Source organism: Entelurus aequoreus, linkage group LG05 (assembly GCF_033978785.1).
Source record: "Entelurus aequoreus isolate RoL-2023_Sb linkage group LG05, RoL_Eaeq_v1.1, whole genome shotgun sequence".
NCBI classification, from domain to species: Eukaryota; Metazoa; Chordata; class Actinopteri; order Syngnathiformes; family Syngnathidae; genus Entelurus; species Entelurus aequoreus.
In genome coordinates, this window is record NC_084735.1 from 48,339,284 (window position 1) to 48,358,190 (window position 18,907).

General features: G+C 40.6%; 1 protein-coding gene across 1 annotated transcript in view; it reads right to left on the minus strand.

Annotated features, from left to right (window-relative positions):
- opcml (opioid binding protein/cell adhesion molecule-like) overlaps positions 1 to 11,629 on the minus strand; it is a 460,670-nt gene extending 449,041 nt beyond the window's left edge. The window contains exon 1 of the mRNA XM_062048296.1: positions 10,928 to 11,629. Within this exon, the coding sequence (XP_061904280.1) occupies positions 10,928 to 11,085 (158 nt within the window). The 5' untranslated portion in view covers positions 11,086 to 11,629. The remainder of the gene's footprint in view (positions 1 to 10,927) is intronic.
- Positions 11,630 to 18,907: the final 7,278 nt, after the last annotated feature.

Genomic DNA, 18,907 nt, shown 5'->3' on the forward strand with positions numbered 1-18,907 from the left:
CGGTTCAATACAAAACACGTACCGTTACACCCCTAGCAGATACAAATGATAAATGATAGATGGGTTGTACTTGTATAGCGCTTTTCTACCTTCAAGGTACACAAAGCGCTTTGACAGTATTTCCACATTTACCCATTCACACACACATTCACACACTGATGGCGGGAGCTGCCATGCAAGGCGCTAACCAGCAGCCATCAGAGGCAAAGGGTGAAGTGTCTTGCCCAAAGACACAACAGACGTGACTAGGAAGGTAGAAGGTGGGAATTGAACCCCAGTAACCAGCAACACTCCGATTGCTGGCACAGCCACTCTACCAACTTCGCCACGCCGTCCCATTCATGTTTTTGTGTAATGATGACAACGTATGCTCGCGCGGACGATTGACTAGTTGATGGTTTTCTTTTCAAATGTTCGTTCATAGCTGTTGTGCTGCTATGATAGGCCATTTCCGCTCAACACAGTGTGCATACAACAACATTATTGGGCCGTTTATTGAAATACTCCCACACTTTTGACCACTTTTGGTATGCTTTTCCCCCCTCGCTCGCACCGCTCGCATCGTCTGCTTTGATCGTCTGCTTTGCGGTCCGCCATGACGGTCCGCCATGACGGTAGTGTGACGTAAATATGCGACGCGTCGACGCACAAAAACGGCGTCGACGTATTTACGTAACCGATGACGTCGACTATGTCGACGCGTCGTTTCAGCCTTAGTTTGGATGTTAAGCTACATCCATACAATAGCAATTTTTCCTACTTGTCACAATCCTGTTTTCCTGCTTGTGTCCATTTTGATGTCTCTGATTTCTCACCATAGTGCCCATGTTTGCCCTATGCCTGATTGCCCTCTGCTATAAGAGGTTTTTAATAACCCATGCGGCTGCAGCACAAAAAACGCTTGGCTATTCCTTTGTGTTCACCACTTTTAGCAATCAGTTTTGCTAAGGCATTCCTGTTTTGAATTGCTATTTTTTGCTGGTTAGTATCCTTTCTTACTTCCGTTCGGCATCATTCTAAGTACTTGTTATTCCAGAATGTTGTCTGTCTTGTGCATTGTGTATGCCTAGATCCTTTTACCTATCTAACTGTACCTATTGGACTAGTTTATTTATTTATTATTTTTCATTGTGTTTTTGCATAGTGCTTTGACAGCTCATTGTGTATTTTTGGTTTACAGTAATCCATTGTCTGTTGCACCTTTTGTTAATAAACCTTCGAAAATCATCAATGTCAATGTGTGAATGTGGACTGAATGAATAATAGGTTCTAAGTTCTCACTGTAAGGCGCTTTGACTGTCTGGAAAGTGCAATATATATATATATATATATATCTAATCCTTTATTATTATTAAAACTGCTCTGACTTATGTCGCTCCTTCGGGGCCCAAGATATGTCGATACCGACACATAACACAACCAGCATTATTGTATGACACTGACACTTCACATGAATTCAGATACTCTTAGAGAGAAGATGCATTAAATAAAATTTAAAAAATGCTCTCATTGTAGATTAATGGAATATAATGATTAAATGCCCATCTCTAGATTCAAGGGTTTAGTTCACATGACAAATGTGTCAAATTATTATAACAATAATTGAGATACTTGCAAGTCACAAGAAAATACTCATAAAAAATTATGATTTGTAAAAAGTTAGCAAAGGAAAACAAAGATGCTAGTTTAAAATTGTCCAGGTATATTTTATATTGATTGAATAATGATTTGATGCATAATTGATCAAATTCTAGAACAAAATGCAAACAAATGTAATTAGGGATGGGCCGATCAATGTTTTATACTGCATAATTCCGATCATCCATGAGTGAGATTGTCCGAAACAAATTCCTATACCAATCACATGTATTAATTGTACATTTTTATATTTATTCATGGTGAGTTCCATTGACGGTTTACCAATATCAACACAGTATTTAAACTAATTTCTTGTTATCTTTTATTACGCACAATAGTTTGAACAAAACAAAATCAATAGTAGACAACAACTAGTTGAAAGCAAAAACCACTATCGACTACCGTATTTTTCGGATTATAAATCGCTCCGGAGTATACGTTGCACCGGCCGAAAATGCATAATAAAGAAGGAAAAAAACGTTGCATTCGGGTATAAGTCGCATTTTTGGGGGAAATTTATTTGATAAAATCCAACACCAAGAATAGACATTTGAAAGGCAATTTAAAATAAATAAAGAATAGTGAACAACAGGCTGAATAAGTGTACATTATATGACGCATAAATAACCAACTAAAAACGTGCCTGGTATGTTAACGTAACATACTGTTAGGATCCGCTGCTCGGATCAGTTTGTTTACAGTTTAGTGTCACGTGTTTGTTTGTTTCTGTTGCCATGACGGCAGATTATGCTCAGCTGCCTCTGGTTAGTGTTCGAGACGCTCACCTGTTGTCCGGGCACTAATCAGAGGGCTATTTAGTCTTTGCCCGGGCAGCACTCTGCCTGGCTTCCTAATTTGCTTTCATGCAACAACTAACGACCACCTTGTTTCCTGTTAGCTCTCATGCTATATTATTTTGCTTACTAGCTCCCACGCTAGTCGTTTTTGTTTTTCTCTTGTCTGATTTAGTTCTAAAATAAATCATTTTCCTACCTGCAAGCTGTGTCCGAGCCCGTCTGCATCCTTGGGAGAACACCTCGCACCACGACGCGACCCGGTCGTTACAGTAGGAAGCCAGCAAGAAGTTCTCCCGCAACGAGCACGTCGGAGGAGATGGACGAAGGTGCGTGGATGGTGTTGCGAGCAATGGAGGCGGAGACTCTCCGCTATTCCCCTTCGGAGCGCCAGGACCTGATATGGGGTCCTAACGGAAGGTTGGTCCCAATCCACTCCGTTTGGCCCGAGGACATCGCCACACCTCCGCACCACCGGACGCGTCAGCGAAGACGGAAGCCGCCAACGAGGTCTTCACTTCGCTGCCAAGACGCGCCACTCCCACAGACTCCTCCACCGGTACACAGTAAGCAATATTCAGCCCAAGATTCCCCTCCTCAAATGTTTGGCAACCCAATTGACCACTTTGCCAAACATTTCACCGATTGGGCTGTCAGTCAGCTAGAGTCCCACACGGATGACGTCATCCCGCCCACTTTGGATGACGTCATAGACAAAGACTTTTTTAGACATCATGTCAATTCTTCCTGCCAGCCATTTTCAAGTAACCTTAACTCTGCGATTAATCATTATCAGGACATTTTTTTAAGGACTAAGTCTAGTCAGTCCCAGTCTCAAGTGTGGGGTGACAATAGACAGTTTGGACAATTTAGAGGAGAGGATTCAGCCCTCCCCCTGACCACCCTCCACCCACCCTTGAAGACGGTTCCAGTCCGCAAGGAGCGCGTCTGGGATCCGCTTTTTGAGGGGGGGGCTAGTACTGGGAGCTGTGCGAGTGGGGTGGCACAACGGCGTGCTAAGCCGCAACCTCCTGCTCGGCCACCGCCACCAGTCCTTCGGCCTGCTAAGCCGCAACCGCCAGCTAGGCCACCTGCACCTAAGCTAGCGCCAAGGCTAAGGCTAGCACCAGCTCCACCACAGGTTCCAGTACCTGCACCTCGGCTGGTTCCCACACCAGTACCTGCACCTCGGCTGGTTCCCAGACCAGTACCTGCACCTCGGCTGGTTCCCACACCAGCACCTGCACCACGACTGGTTCTCGCACCAGCGACTCCGGCTGCCACGACAGCGACTCCGGCTGCCACGACAGCGACTCCGGCTGCCACGACAGCGACTCCTGCTGCCACGACAGCGACTCCTGCTGCCACGACAGCGACTCCTGCTGCCACGACAGCGACTCCTGCTGCCACGACAGCGACTCCTGCTGCCACGACAGCGACTCCTGCTGCCACGACAGCGACTCCTGCTGCCACGACAGCGACTCCTGCTGCCACGACAGCGACTCCCACCGCTTCCACGGCGACATCTCAGCGACCTCGAGTGGTCCGGCGGCGCAAGCGGAAAGCAGGTCCCCGCATGCAGCCCTCAAGGACTCAGAGGCTGCTGAGATTCTGGCGCCACTCACGCCCACCTTCTCGGCGGCCACGAATGTGGCCTTACCGTGGTCGCCCGCCTCGCCCGCCTCGCCCGCCTCGCCAGCGGCGGCGGCGTTCCATTCGCCGCCGCCACCTGACCCTTCCCCGGTGGATTCGGGGACACGTGGCCTGGCGACCCACCACCAAGTCACCCCCCCGCCCGCCCTTGACTCGTGAACTATTGCTTGTTTTTTTTGGGTTCCAGTTGTTTTTTTTGTTTTCTAGGGACATCTGGAATCTGTCCTTTTAGGGGGGGGTACTGTTAGGATCCGCTGCTCGGATCAGTTTGTTTACAGTTTAGTGTCACGTGTTTGTTTGTTTCTGTTGCCATGACGGCAGATTATGCTCAGCTGCCTCTGGTTAGTGTTCGAGACGCTCACCTGTTGTCCGGGCACTAATCAGAGGGCTATTTAGTCTTTGCCCGGGCAGCACTCTGCCTGGCTTCCTAATTTGCTTTCATGCAACAACTAACGACCACCTTGTTTCCTGTTAGCTCTCATGCTATATTATTTTGCTTACTAGCTCCCACGCTAGTCGTTTTTGTTTTTCTCTTGTCTGATTTAGTTCTAAAATAAATCATTTTCCTACCTGCAAGCTGTGTCCGAGCCCGTCTGCATCCTTGGGAGAACACCTCGCACCACGACGCGACCCGGTCGTTACACATACTATGGTAAGAGTCATTCTAATAACTATAACATATAGAACAGGGGTCACCAACCTTTTTGAAACCAAGAGCTACTTCTTGGGTACTGATTAATGCGAAGGGCTACCAGTTTGATACACACTTAAATAAATTGCCAGAAATAGCCAATTTGCTCAATTTACCTTTAACTCTATGTTATTATTAATAATTAATGATGTTTACACTTAATTGAACGGTTTAAAAGAGGAGAAAACACGGAAAAAATGACAATTAAATTTTGAAACATAGTTTATCTTCAATTTCGACTCTTTAAAATTCAAAATTCAACCGAAAAAAAAGAAGAGAAAAACTAGCAAATTCTAATCTTTTTTAAAAAATTAAAAAAATTATTTATGGAACATCATTAGTAATTTTTCCTGATTAAGATTAATTTTAGAATTTTGATGACATGTTTTAAATAGGTCAAAATCCAATCTGCACTTTGTTAGAATATATAACAAATTGGACCAAGCTATATTTCTAACAAAGACAAATCATTATTTCTTCTAGATTTTCCAGAACAAAAATTTTAAAAGAAATTCAAAATACTTTGAAATAAGATTCAAATTTGATTCTACAGATTTTCTAGATTTTCCAGAATATTTTTTTTTAATTTTAATCATAATAAATTTGAAGAAATATTTCACAAATATTCTTCGTCGAAAAAACAGAAGCTAAAATGAAGGAATAAATTAAAATGTATTTATTATTCTTTACAATAAAAAAATAAAAAAATACTTGAACATTGATTTAAATTGTCAGTAAAGAAGAGGAGGGAATTTAAAAGGTAAATATGTATATGTGTTTAAAAATCCTAAAATCATTTTTAAGGTTGTATTTTTTCTCTAAAATTGTTTTTCTGAAAGTTATAAGCAGCAAAGTAAAAAAATAAATGAATTTATTTAAACAAGTGAAGACCAAGTCTTTAAAATATTTTCCTGGATTTTCAAATTCTATTTGAGTTTTGTCTCTCTTAGAATTAAAAATGTCGGGCAAAGCGAGACCAGCTTGCTAGTAAATAAATACAATTTTAAAAATAGAGGCAGCTCACTGGTAAGTGCTGCTATTTGAGCTATTTTTAGATCAGGCCAGCGGGCTACTCATCTGGTCCTTACGGGCTACCTGGTGCCCACGGGCACCGTGTTGGTGACCCCTGATATAGAACATGCTATACGTTTACCAAACAATCTGTCACTCCTGATCACTAAATCCCATGAAATCTTCTTCCTCGTTGTCGCTCCTAGTATGCGCCGCTAGCGTCTTTTCTTTCTGCTGCTCGATCGCCGTTTTCTGCTGCATATTTCACTACGTCCAGCTTGTAATCTGCAGTATATGATTTATTTTTCAGTGCCATTTTTGTTCAGTTTTTATAAATTACTGCCAATGTAGAAATGATCCATTTTAATAGCTATGGCAGTAGCATATAGCAGTTAGCATCCCATGACCCACGATGCACTTCTGCCTCCCCCGCCGAATTCTTATTGGTTGACGTGTGTGTGACAATTGCTGACATTTTGCTTAGTTTCTTCCGTGAATTAGATAAATATTATTATTTTATATTTTACGGTAATGTGTTAGTAATTTCACACATAAATCGCTCCGGAATATATGTCGCACCCACAGCCAAACTATGAAAAAAACTGCGATTTAAAATCAGAAAAATAGGGTACTCATTTTAATCCTTTGATTTTTGCCCTCAAAATCCTTCTGTGTCCAGGAAATTATTCCATGACTATGTAAACATGAACACAAACAACAACTAATAATTTTGGGGATATTTGAATATCGACCTAATCCCTACAGTGTCGATCATATATTACCCTTAAGATTAACATTACTGATTTCTCCTGCCTTGCTCTGTTGTGGAACACGTTAACCTCAGGGGTGCAACGATTCCTCGACATTGTCGACAAATAGACAATAACATTTGTCGAGGACAAACTCATTTGTCGACCACAGTCAGTGACGTCATCAACAAGTCAGCGTGGCCACTCGTAACAACATCACAGGTAGGGCCGCACAATTAACCACATTTTAATCGTGATCACGATTTTGGCAGCTACGATTAAATTAAGGTGATCGTCTGCAAAATTAAAATGTAAAAAACAGGCTCCGCTGCATTTCAAACCAAGTACGTTCACAACCACCAGGGGGCGACCGATAGACATGTGGAGTCATGTGAGAGCCAGTAAGAGTGATTGACAACAGAGGTTGAAGGTAGATAATCCAGTGGCTCCCGAAAATAATATGAAAAATTAATAAATATCATTATTACATTCGTACCCTCCCCTCCTGCAGAGTTACCCACAGTGTACCAACAGGCACGCATTTAGACCTAGGAACTCACGCTGTATTGCTGAAACCCGGAAATGCGTCCATGGCGATAAGCCAACAAAGAATGCCACAATGAGTTGCACGGCAAAGCTGCATTGGTGTGCACATCCATCGAGTTGCAGAAACACATTAAGCATTAAAAATGGTTGCTAACAGAGCAGACCGCCAGCCACTGGCGCAAACCCCTGACAAACAACTACAAAAGCAGGGGTGCCTAAGAATCAGACGACCGTAACATCAACTGTGCACTGAGGCACCCGTATGCATCCACCGCTCAAAAACGTTCTATTTGGCCAAAGAAGTATGTCCTCAACTGTGAGCAGTACAATGAATATGTTCCTTTGTATGTGCCTTTCGTGCACAATCTGATTGTTTCACTTGTTTACACTTTAGGATCGCACTCTGTAATAGCATATTTATTTTAGTTAGCCCTTTGTACATTTTATTTTTTCATTAATTATTTTGTGGTTGTATTTTCAAATGAAAGTTCACATACTGTTTGTTTTTAAATGAAAGTACAATAAAATATGTTTTAATTAACAGTAAATAATTGTGTTTTTAATATTGATGAAAATAATCGTGATTATTATTTTGGTCACAAGTGAAAATTTGGAAAGTGTGGAAACATGTCAGCCTAAACTTGTTAAAGACATGAATACTTTTGCTTATTTTGCAATGCGGACCTTGTTTTTTATGGCAGTACATCTGTGATACGGGAGCATTTAAAGCAGAGGCATGTTGTCAGACATCTGGAGGATGCGATCTCAACCCGGTAAGACAGTTGGCTTGTTATCTTGCTCGCTAACAAGTTGTGTGAAAAATAGATTTAAGCCGAAGTCTGCCTACTAAATTTGTCTATATCAATTCAAGTATTTTTTTTTTCAAGAACTTTAGGTGTATAGCAGCGTCGGCCCAATTACAAACGTCAATCACACTCAAAGATACATGGATACTAGGCACCGTGACACTAGTATAGTAAAATAATAAATATATAAAAAAATTTATCAGATAGCTAAATGTTCAGAATGAATTGTGTCTATTAGATAGCTAAAAATGTCAGGGGTTAATCAATAATCAATAATGTACCCATTCCACCTTTTTTAAGGGAAGTTAGATAGCTTTGGTGTTTGTTTTAATTGTTGCTATTTTTTACTGTCCTTTGTTTTCATAACAAAGTATACTTTCGTCAACATTGGTCCTGTCCTTGCTTTTACATGGACAAAGGCTTGGTAGTTAATTTTGTTTTTCTAACAGCCTAATGAACAGCACAGTTACAGTATCAATAAATATTTCTAAATGAATTAGTCATCTTTGTTAATTACCACATGCCTAAAATATCAGAAGCTGAATTGAAAAGTAGATATCTGAAGCTGAATTTAGAAGCGAATGGCTAAAGTACAGCTATAAATAGTTTTAGTCGTTGGTTGCAGGCCTAGTTTACCCTTATCCTCCAGTGATAATGCTACGTGAAAATGATACTTAACGCAGTTAACATTGTTAAGAGGCTAGCCGGTTGTCAGGCGGGAGTCTAAAAAAAATACAGTGTCAGCTAGGATCTGTGTTTGTCATCAACGTAAAAAAAACATGAATCAGCAATGGCAATCATGTACTTTTTCATGTGAATCTGCCTATACTGATCGATGTCCGATCAATCAGTGCATCCATCGATGCAATCGTTCATTATAAGGATTAGCTTTGCTATTAGCATGCTCATTACTGATATGATGTACCATGTTGTGTTGTGTACAGTACATAGAGTACAAGTGCAGAAGATTTGTATCTTTCAACTTCTCCTGGTTACTTATTTCAAAACCCCCAATGAATTGTTTCATAAATGCATTACATTGAAATTATATTAATTGAATTAGGTTGACCTATGTCCACAAACAATGAGTGTGAACGTGTATGCATGCATATCTTATTTGTTAAATCAATACAAAGCAACTAATCTAAGACTATGTTTATACTGTAGGCCAAATTGGCCCCAATCTGATTTTTTCGAAATCTGATTTTTTTAAAGCTGACTATCACATTTTACTCTAAGTAAAATGTGATCTTCATCAGACTCTAGTATGAATGCGCACAGGCCACAATGTGACGCCAATGTGGCCGCAACGTGACTTGCATGCGCAGTTCGATAAAGTGTAAACAAAGGAAGTTGACCGGAATTTGATCTTTTGAAATTAGCTAAAAACTCAATTTGTCAATTGCGCTACAAGTAAGTGACTAATTTATTATATATTTTGTTTGACATCTAAATCTACGTTACGAAACATAAGGTATTATTTTTTAATACGGCAGCAGCGTAAATCAATAGGCACCGATGGTAGCTTTTTTTCGATGAAGCGACTCATTTTGACAGAACACCGGATTCCGTATATAAGGAAGTCGCTACTACACGAGAAAAAAGGCACGCCACAGATCAGCGTGCTTGTGGGTTTGTGCTGTGACTGTTGTGTCAAGGAAGTAGGCAGATGATGGAAAACAACTGTAGGAGGAGAAAGAAGAGAATTGCAAAAGGGAAAGTGATCATGCTGCTGCGCACACACATGACGTAGCTTGCCCAAAGATGATGTAAAAGTCGCAATCAGGTCGCATTTCCGTTTAGACTGCAGTCACATTTGAAAAGATCATATTTCAATCGGATTCGGACTACCTCCTGATGTGGCCTGAGTCTGATGCGAAAAGATCTGATTTGGAGCAAATAGACAGGTAAAAAAAATTCCAAACTGTGTCATTTGAGGCCAAAAAGCATCAGATTTGGTGTGCAATCTGAACAGGGCCACAGAGATAATCGATGGCGAGTTGACTACCACAATAAACATTGATGCAGCTTTAGTTTACCCTCATCTTCCAGTGATAATGCTACATGAAAATGATAGATATGTAACATGCTTAAGAGGCTAAAGCCAGTTTTCAGCTGGGAGTTTAAAAATAAATACAGTGTCAGCCAGAGGGGATCGGCGTTTGTGATAGGCATTAAAAGGCATCAATCAGCAATGGCAATCATATACTTTTTCACGACAATCGGCAAATACCGATGATCAGCGCCTCCTTAGATGCAATTGTTCATGATAACGATTAGCTTTGCTATTAGCCTGCTCATCACTGATATGATGCACCACCTTGTGACGTGTACAGTACACAGAGTACAGGCGCAGAAGCTGTGTATCTCTCAACTTCTCCTGGTTACTTACTTCAATGCACCCAATAAATTGATTTCACGAATGCATTACATTGATATGAAATTTATCAAATTGGGTCAAACTATGTTTGTGCAGTTTGTGCATGTGTATGCATGCATGCTCGGCTCATTGGGTAAATCAATACGAAGCAACCAATTATAGTGTTGAGGGTAAATATCCACACAAAGGCAAAATAAAAAGAGACTGTGAACATAATCGTAATCATCGTAATTAAAAATATATATATTCATCTACAGACATTTAATCTGAACCTTCCACTTTTTTTTTTTTTTAAACATGCCCTCTGTTCCCCCTGAACCTTTGAAAATGAAAGTCTTAATTGCATTTGTAACACACACTGGAATCGATATGAAGACAAGCCAAGCTGATGCTGGTTTTGAGTATCTCAGCTTCTTGCATCCTCGCCAAGACATTAACCAACCAATCAATAACATTCAAGGGCAATGAGCAGGGGAGGCATGAGCACCGAGTTTTGTCCTTTATCCTGTGCCATAACTTTCCAATGACAGCCATGTAAAAACACGTCTGTCGCATCCACACGTTGTAATGTACATTATGTTATATCATGACTAAATCTGGACTATTATGACAATTCGGAGGATTGCAATGGTCAATGTAAGATTTTGTCGAAGACTTACTTTAAGACAGCGCTGTCTCCTTGTCTCACCGTGATGTTGTCCTTTAATATCGAATCCCCGCTTTTGGCCGGAACTCCTGCGGGTACAAGGAATAATAATTTCAGTCCGAGGACCACCAGGCATTTCCCCGACACAGTCCAATAGCCACAAATTCCCATGTTGTTGTTTTTTTGGTTTCTGTCACGGCGCAACTTCCAGGAAAACTTGAAACGTCCCGTTTATTCCTTTTTTTTGTTTGATTTTTTGTTCTGGCGTCCACTCCAAATTCCGTGTGGGGGGAAATATCGACGATGTCGCCAAGTAAACAGGCTGCTGGTTATGAAACACCTTGTGTGTCCGTGGAAGGAGAGAGGAGCCAACCGCTCGAGGAAACTGACTTGTGAGGTCGGAAGGAGAAGGGAGGGAAAGAAAAAAAAAAGGCGACGTTCGCTTCACGGAGAGAATGCGCACCGCCTCCACCAACTGATGTGAAATGGATGCTTCCACGAAGATGCTAAAGTCTTCTCCTGCTTCGCTGTCCTCTGAACGCGTGACACCGTGTGAGCTGCCAACACTCTGTGTCTTATTTTAGTTACGTTGTTGAATTAGCCGTCCTTCCCCGTCATTACAACCTTCATGTCTCCTCACTCCCCTTTTGGACAAAGCAGGTAGAACAAGAACAGCTTCCGTCTAAATTGTTTAAGCTGCGGCCATTCTTAATGCCGAGGTGTAACAATGACAATGTACCAGGGGTTTCCAAACTACGGCCCGCGGGCAAAGCGCGGCCCGCGGGTGTCTTTAGTTTGGCCCCCAAGACGTCATAAGTTAAGAAGTCTGGCCCACGCTGTGTGTTAAGTTAAATTTGAATTACCTTAGTCCTATCTACACACACAAAAATGTTGGGTTAAAAAATAACCCAATTTTAACCCAACTCCACTCTTAAAACAAATGTGTTGGAAATAACACAATTTGTGTTTGTTTTTTTACACATCTCCATGTTCAGAGGGGGACAACTCAATTTTTGTTAATTTTAACACATTAACTTTGTTATTTATATTAACAAAGTAAATGTGTAGGTTTTAGTAACGTTGTTGAGTTAGCCGTTCTTCACCGTCATTACAACCTTCATGTCTCCTCACTCCCCTTTTGGACAAAGCAGGTAGAACAAGAACAGCTTCCGTCTAAATTGCTTAAGCTGCGGCCATTCTTTATGCCGAGGTGTAACAATGACAATGTACCAGGGGTGTCCAAACTACGGCCCGCGGGCAAAGTGCGGCCCGTGGGTGTCTTCAGTTTGGCCCCCAAGATGTCATAAGTTAAATAAGAAGTCTGGCCCATGCTGGGTGTCAATTTACACTACCGTTCAAAAGTTTGGGGTCACATTGAAATGTCCTTATTTTTTAAGGAAAAGCACTGTACTTTTCAATGAAGATAACTTTAAACTAGTCTTAACTTTAAAGAAATACACTCTATACATTGCTAATGTGGTAAATGACTATTCTAGCTGCAAATGTCTGGTTTTTGGTGCAATATCTACATAGGTGTATAGAGGCCCATTTCCAGCAACTATCACTCCAGTGTTCTAATGGTACAATGTGTTTGCTCATTGGCTCAGAAGGCTAATTGATGATTAGAAAACTCTTGTGCAATCATGTTCACACATCTGAAAACAGTTTAGCTCGTTACAGAAGCTACAAAACTGACCTTCCTTTGAGATTGAGTTTCTGGAGCAACACATTTGTGGGGTCAATTAAATGCTCAAAATGGCCAGAAAAAGAGAACTTGCATCTGAAACTCGACAGTCTATTCTTGTTCTTAGAAATGAAGGCTATTCCACAAAATTGTTTGGGTGACCCCAAACTTTTGAACGGTAGTGTATATTTGAATTACCTTAGTCCTATCTACACACACAAAAATGTTGGGTTAAAAAAAGAAAAAAAATGTAACCCAACTGCAGTCTTAAAACGAATGTGTTGGAAATAACACAATTTGTGTTTTTTTTTTTACACATCTCCATGTCCAGAGGGGGACAACTCAATTTGTGTTAATTTTAACACATTAACTTTGTTATTTATATAAACAAAGTAAATGTGTAGGTTTTAGTAACGTTGTTGAGTTAGCCGTCCTTTGGCCCCCAAGATGTCATAAGTTAAATAAGATGTCATAAGTTAAATAAGAAGTCTGGCCCACGCTGGGTGTCAAGTTAAATTTGAATTACCTTAGTCCTATCTACACACACAAAAATGTTGGGTTAAAAAATAACCCAATTGTAACCCAACTGCACTCTTAAAACGAATGTGTTGGAAATAACACAATTTGTGTTTTTTTTACACATCTCCATGTCCAAAGGGGGACAACTCAATTTTTGTTAATTTTAACACTTTAACTTTGTTATTTATATTGACAAAGTAAATGTGTAGGTTTTAGTAACGTTGTTGAGTTAGCCGTCCTTCCCCTTCATTACAACCTTCATGTCTCCTCATTCCCCTTTTGGACAAAGCAGGTAGAACAAGAACAGCTTTCGTCTAAATTGTTTAAGCTGCGGCCATTCTTTATGCCGAGGTGTAACGACGACAATGTACCAGGGGTGTCCAAACTACGGCCCGCGGGCAAAGCGCGGCCCGCGGGTGTCTTCAGTTTGGCCCGCAAGACGTCATAAGTTAAATAAGAAGTCTGGCCCACGCTGGGTGTCAAGTTAAATTTGAATTACCTTAGTCCTATCTACACACACAAAAATGTTGGGTTAAAAAAAAAAAAATGTTTTAACCCAACTGCACTCTTAAAACGAATGTGTTGGAAATAACACAATTTGTGTTTTTTTTTTAACACATCTCCATGTCCAGAGGGGGACAACTCAATTTTTGTTAATTTTAACACATTAACTTTGTTATTTATATTAACAAAGTAAATGTGTAGGTTTTAGTAACGTTGTTGAGTTAGCCGTCCTGCCCCGTCATTACAACCTTCATGTCTCCTCACTCCCCTTTTGGACAAAGCAGGTAGAACAAGAACAGCTTTCGTCTAAATTGCTTAAGCTACGGCCATTCTTTATGCCGAGGTGTAACGACGACAATGTACCAGGGGTGTCCAAACAACGGCCCGCGGGCAAAGCGCGGCCCGCAGGTGTCTTTAGTTTGGCCCCCAAGACGTCATAAGTTAAATAAGAAGTCTGGCCCCCGCTGGGTGTCAAGTTAAATTTGAATTACCTTAGTCCTATCTACACACACAAAAATTTGGGGTTAAAAAATAACCCAATTTTAACCCAACTGCAGGTTCAGAAAAGGACAAACACTTTATTTGACTTATTTTAACTCAACATTTTGGGTTAATTTTTTCAACCCAACTTTTGCGCTGAATTATTTAACCCAAAAGTTGAGTTATGCTAACCCAACGTTGCAACTATTGGGTTGAATTTCTTTAACACAAAAGCGGCGTTATGCTCACTATAATGTTGGGTTATTCCAAACCCAACTATTGGGTTGCGCAATTTAGCGCTCCTTGACCCAGTAATTGGTTTAAAATGATCAATTTTACTGCTTGTTTGTGCTACTCCTTTCCAACTACTGATCAAAATATTTTTTATTCCATTAAAATATACTCAAAAGGAAGATATGAGTGACATTTTTTTTACAAGAATTGCCATGTATTGTGATAGTTGTAGGCAGGGTCGCATTTTACTGCGTGGATCGTTCTCCCTGCCGACAAGACTCCAGAGGCAAGGTGCAGGTAAGGAAATTATTTATTGTCCATAAATCATGCGGGATACAAACAAAAGAGCACCAGCGTGCCGATAGCACAGGAAGCTAACGAAATGGCGAACAAGAAAAGCTTAGCATGTAAACAGGCAATCAAAAAGGCGAAGCTTAACTCAGGAATCAAATTAGTAGCTGCCGTAACTGTTGCGTGGAAGCAAATAAGAAAGCCAGACTGAGTGTTGCGAAAAGCAGGGAATAAGTAGCTCTCTGAGTAGTGCCCAGGATCAGGTGAGCGTCCCGAACACTAATCAGAGGCAGGTGAAAACAATCTGCAGTCATGGCAACTAAAACACAAACCAAGGGGTGTTTAAAACATGAACTGAGGGAGTCAAAAATGAAACAAAAATGACGGATCATGACATTAGTAGTTCTATACAGCATGCTCAAATATTTTCATGTACAAACCCCGTTTCCATATGAGTTGGGGAAATTGTGTTAGATGTAAATATAAACGGAATACAATCATTTGCAAATCATTTTCAACCCATATTCAGTTGAATATGCTACAAAGACAACATAGTTGATGTTCAAACTGATAAACATTTTTTTTTTTTGCAAATAATCATTAACTTTAGAATTTCATGCCAGCAACACGTGACAATGAAGTTGGGAAAGGTGGCAATAAATACTGATAAAGTTGAGGAATGCTCATCAAACACTTATTTGGAACATCCCACAGGTAAACAGGCAAATTGGGAACCTTTTTTTTTAACCCAATGCAGCCCCCGATTGTCTAATGTATCAAATCTGCAAATACCTTTAAATCTAATTTACATAGGTTATTACCTTAGCTGGCCTCATCCTACCTGGCTACAAAACACATTATCCACTTATAAATTGCACCCTTGGTAAGTTGGAAATTGTTTTACTGTATTTATTGGTTGGCTTTAATAAGTCATTAAAAAGTATCAAAGATTATTAATATCGATCAATAATAAAAAACGTATATGAAAATTAACTAATTTTGCCGTCATCAATGAATTGTTTCGTTTCTTCGTCTCTGGCGTCCAAAACTGTGAAATGGGCTGCCTCCATTGCGGCAAATCAAACGGCTCTGGGGGCCCAAACTTTGTCATTCTTTTGTCACTGTAGGCATGTAGTCCTCAACTCTGACACCATTGCCCCATTTACACTGCACACCAAATTAGATTTTTTTTGCCCTTAAGTGACACAGAACTGATATTTTTTGCCAGTCTAAAGTGTTTTAAATCTGGTCTTTTGGCATCAGATTCAGGCCGCATCAGGAGGTGGTCCTGAATCCTATTGGAATCTGATCTTTTCAAATGTGACGACAGTCTAAACGCAATCGACCGACATGTGATTTTTTTTGTCAGTTCTGGGCGAGCTACGTCACTCGTGTGTGCCGGAAAGACGCAGTCACCAGCGGAAATTGATATTTCATCACAACACCCGGTTTCAGTTTTTATTTAAGACGACCAAATTTTCGGTGCATCACTTGTCAATAGTGCGCAAATAATAGACTATATGTAACATGTAAATATATATTTTGTTTCTAAAGAATGAGCGATTGTTGAAAGACCGGAATTGGCGCTGTGGTGCATTTGCTTACATATGAGTTGAAAAATAAAGCTACCGTAGATCCACGCTGATGTCCGTGTCTCCTCTACTTAACAGCCATAAAAATATTACAACCCTCCCAAGGTTATTACACTATATACATCCATTCATAAATTATATTACATTAATTGTTTTCACTTTATCGAAGTGCGCATGCAAGTGACGTCTAGGCCACATTGAGGCCTGTGCGCGTTTATACTGGAGTCTGATAGAAATCACATTTTACTTGCAGTGTTAACAGTCAGCCGAAAAAAAATGTATCTAAAAAAAAAAATCTGTTTTAGGCCACTTTGGCCTGCAGTGTAAATATAGTCCATGTCATGTTAATGAGGAAGTTGAGCTTGTTTCATACACGATTCATTTATTTCAGTCGTCTCCAGTTCAACACACATGAGCTAACTTGGCTAACATAAGCAACTCTGGTGACCTAGGATGGTCAAACAAGGCAATTGTCACAACAGACCACAACTCTTTTATTCAGACTTTCCCACAGTAAATTAATAAGAGTTCCTTGTACCCATTTTAAACTTATATGGTGTACAATTAAATCTAATATGATAAATTGACTCATCTTATTTCTAATGCATCTAGAGAGCTTATTGATATTTATCTAAATTTTCAATCCATGACATGTCTTTTTCTAAAATATGTAAGTCCGTCATTCATTTCTGAATCATTTGCATTCCTAGTATGACGTTCATTTATTATTCCATAAAACCTTTTAACTATTTTTTTAAATTGTATCGTTTTTAAAAAAGTGTATCTTCTAGTTTGTGATTATTATAAGTCATACTTTCAGAGGATATGCCTTTTTACAGCATGTTTTAAAGTGATCATTTTAAAAATGACTTCTGGGTATATTATATTGATCAACTCATTTATTGATGTCTCAGCACCTGAGCGCGTTTATTCAACAGGGAAATTACTGTGCATGAATCCACACATTTTGGTATGTGCAGGCAGTACCTACTTGCAATTATCTTGCTCACAATTTCCTGGGTGTTGCAATGGTTGTAATAAACATTGGCATCTGAAGCAACACTCACTTTAATGTTAATTTTGTTATTTAAAGACTCTTTAATTCTAATTCACTAGAGAGTAACAGTGTAAACTTTTCCACTATTCAATATGATCATTGTCAAATGTTTACAATATTGTCTTTACAGACATTTAAGCTTTGTACTATCTATAACTAACTGCAGTAGGATGTGTGCATTAATTATTTTAAATGGCACTAAAAAAGGAATTAAAAATCATTAAATTAGGTATCTGCTAATACCTATAGAGACCTTGGTATACCAGTACTAATAAAGTATTGCGGTACTAATGAAAATAAAATAGGTACTGTACTGCGTCTGAAAAATACCCTTACTTTTATTTTTTTTTAGAGACATGACACCGTCGTCACGCTGCTTGTAATACCAGCAGAGGCAAATCACACGCACAGAGCACTTACAAGCAGACACAGGGTGAAGACAGATGAGCGAGTATGGACGCATTCTGGCTTCAAATCTAACAATAGTGTTGGAGCTGTAAACACTGAAGCACCGCTCTCCAAGAGGTACTTTAAAACATTGCTAGATAGCGGCTAACATCTAACGGCAATGTTTTAGCTTCTTCTAAATCCCTAATTCTTGCCTACATGGCAACATATAGACTACATTTCTCACAAGTATAATCCCTGCAGGACGAGGAATAGCTAAACACTACAGACCATAGGAGGATACATTAGCTAGCCGCTAACAGCAAGCTATTCAATCAATCAATCAAAGTTTATTTATATAGCCCTGTGGAGGGGGGCGTGGTCTGCGGGCCTGCCGCGGAGCCGGGTGTGTAAGGACCGGCCTCGAAGTCAGCGGAGCGGCAGGTGAGTATATTGCCCAGCTGGGGCTTGTTATCTAATAACCTGTCGCCCTTATTAGCAGCAGCCGGAACGAGAGATGTTGTTGGAGTTGGAGCCAGAGAGAGTCACACGCCCAGAGATGAACACATATTGAAGTGAAGTGAATTATATTTATATAGCGCTTTTCTCTAGTGACTCAAAGCGCTTTACATTGTGAAACCTCATATCTAAGTTACATTTTTAAACCAATGTGGGTGGCACTGGGAGCAGGTGGGTAAAGTGTCTTGCCCAAGGACACGACGGCAGTGACTAGGATGGCAGAAGCGGGGATCGAACCCGCAACCCTCAAGTTGCTGGCACGGCCACTCTACCAACCGAGCTATACCGACCCCTTCCTATTGCTGGAATGCAAGCCACCCCCGGCTGGTTATGAAAAATAAAAGACTTGATTCTGTCGGCCAGGAGAACCCACCACAAGAGGGAAACCTCCACAAGCCCTTAATCACAAGTGTCTCAAAGGGCTGCACAAGCCACAACGACATCATCGGCTCAGATCCCACATCAGGGCAAGAAAAAAACTCAACCCAATGGCCACAGTGAGAAACTTCGGAGGTGGCCGCAGATTTGGGGACCCCCCAAGCGACCTGTGCAATGGATGTCGAGTGGATCTAGTTAATAATGTGAGAGTTCAGTCCATAGTGGGGCCAGCAGGGGATCATCTTGAATGGAGACAAGTCAGCAGCGCAGAAACGTCCCCAACTGATGCACAGAGGAGTGGTCCACCTCAGGTTCCGACTTTGAACAGATGGCGCGTCATCTGTGGTC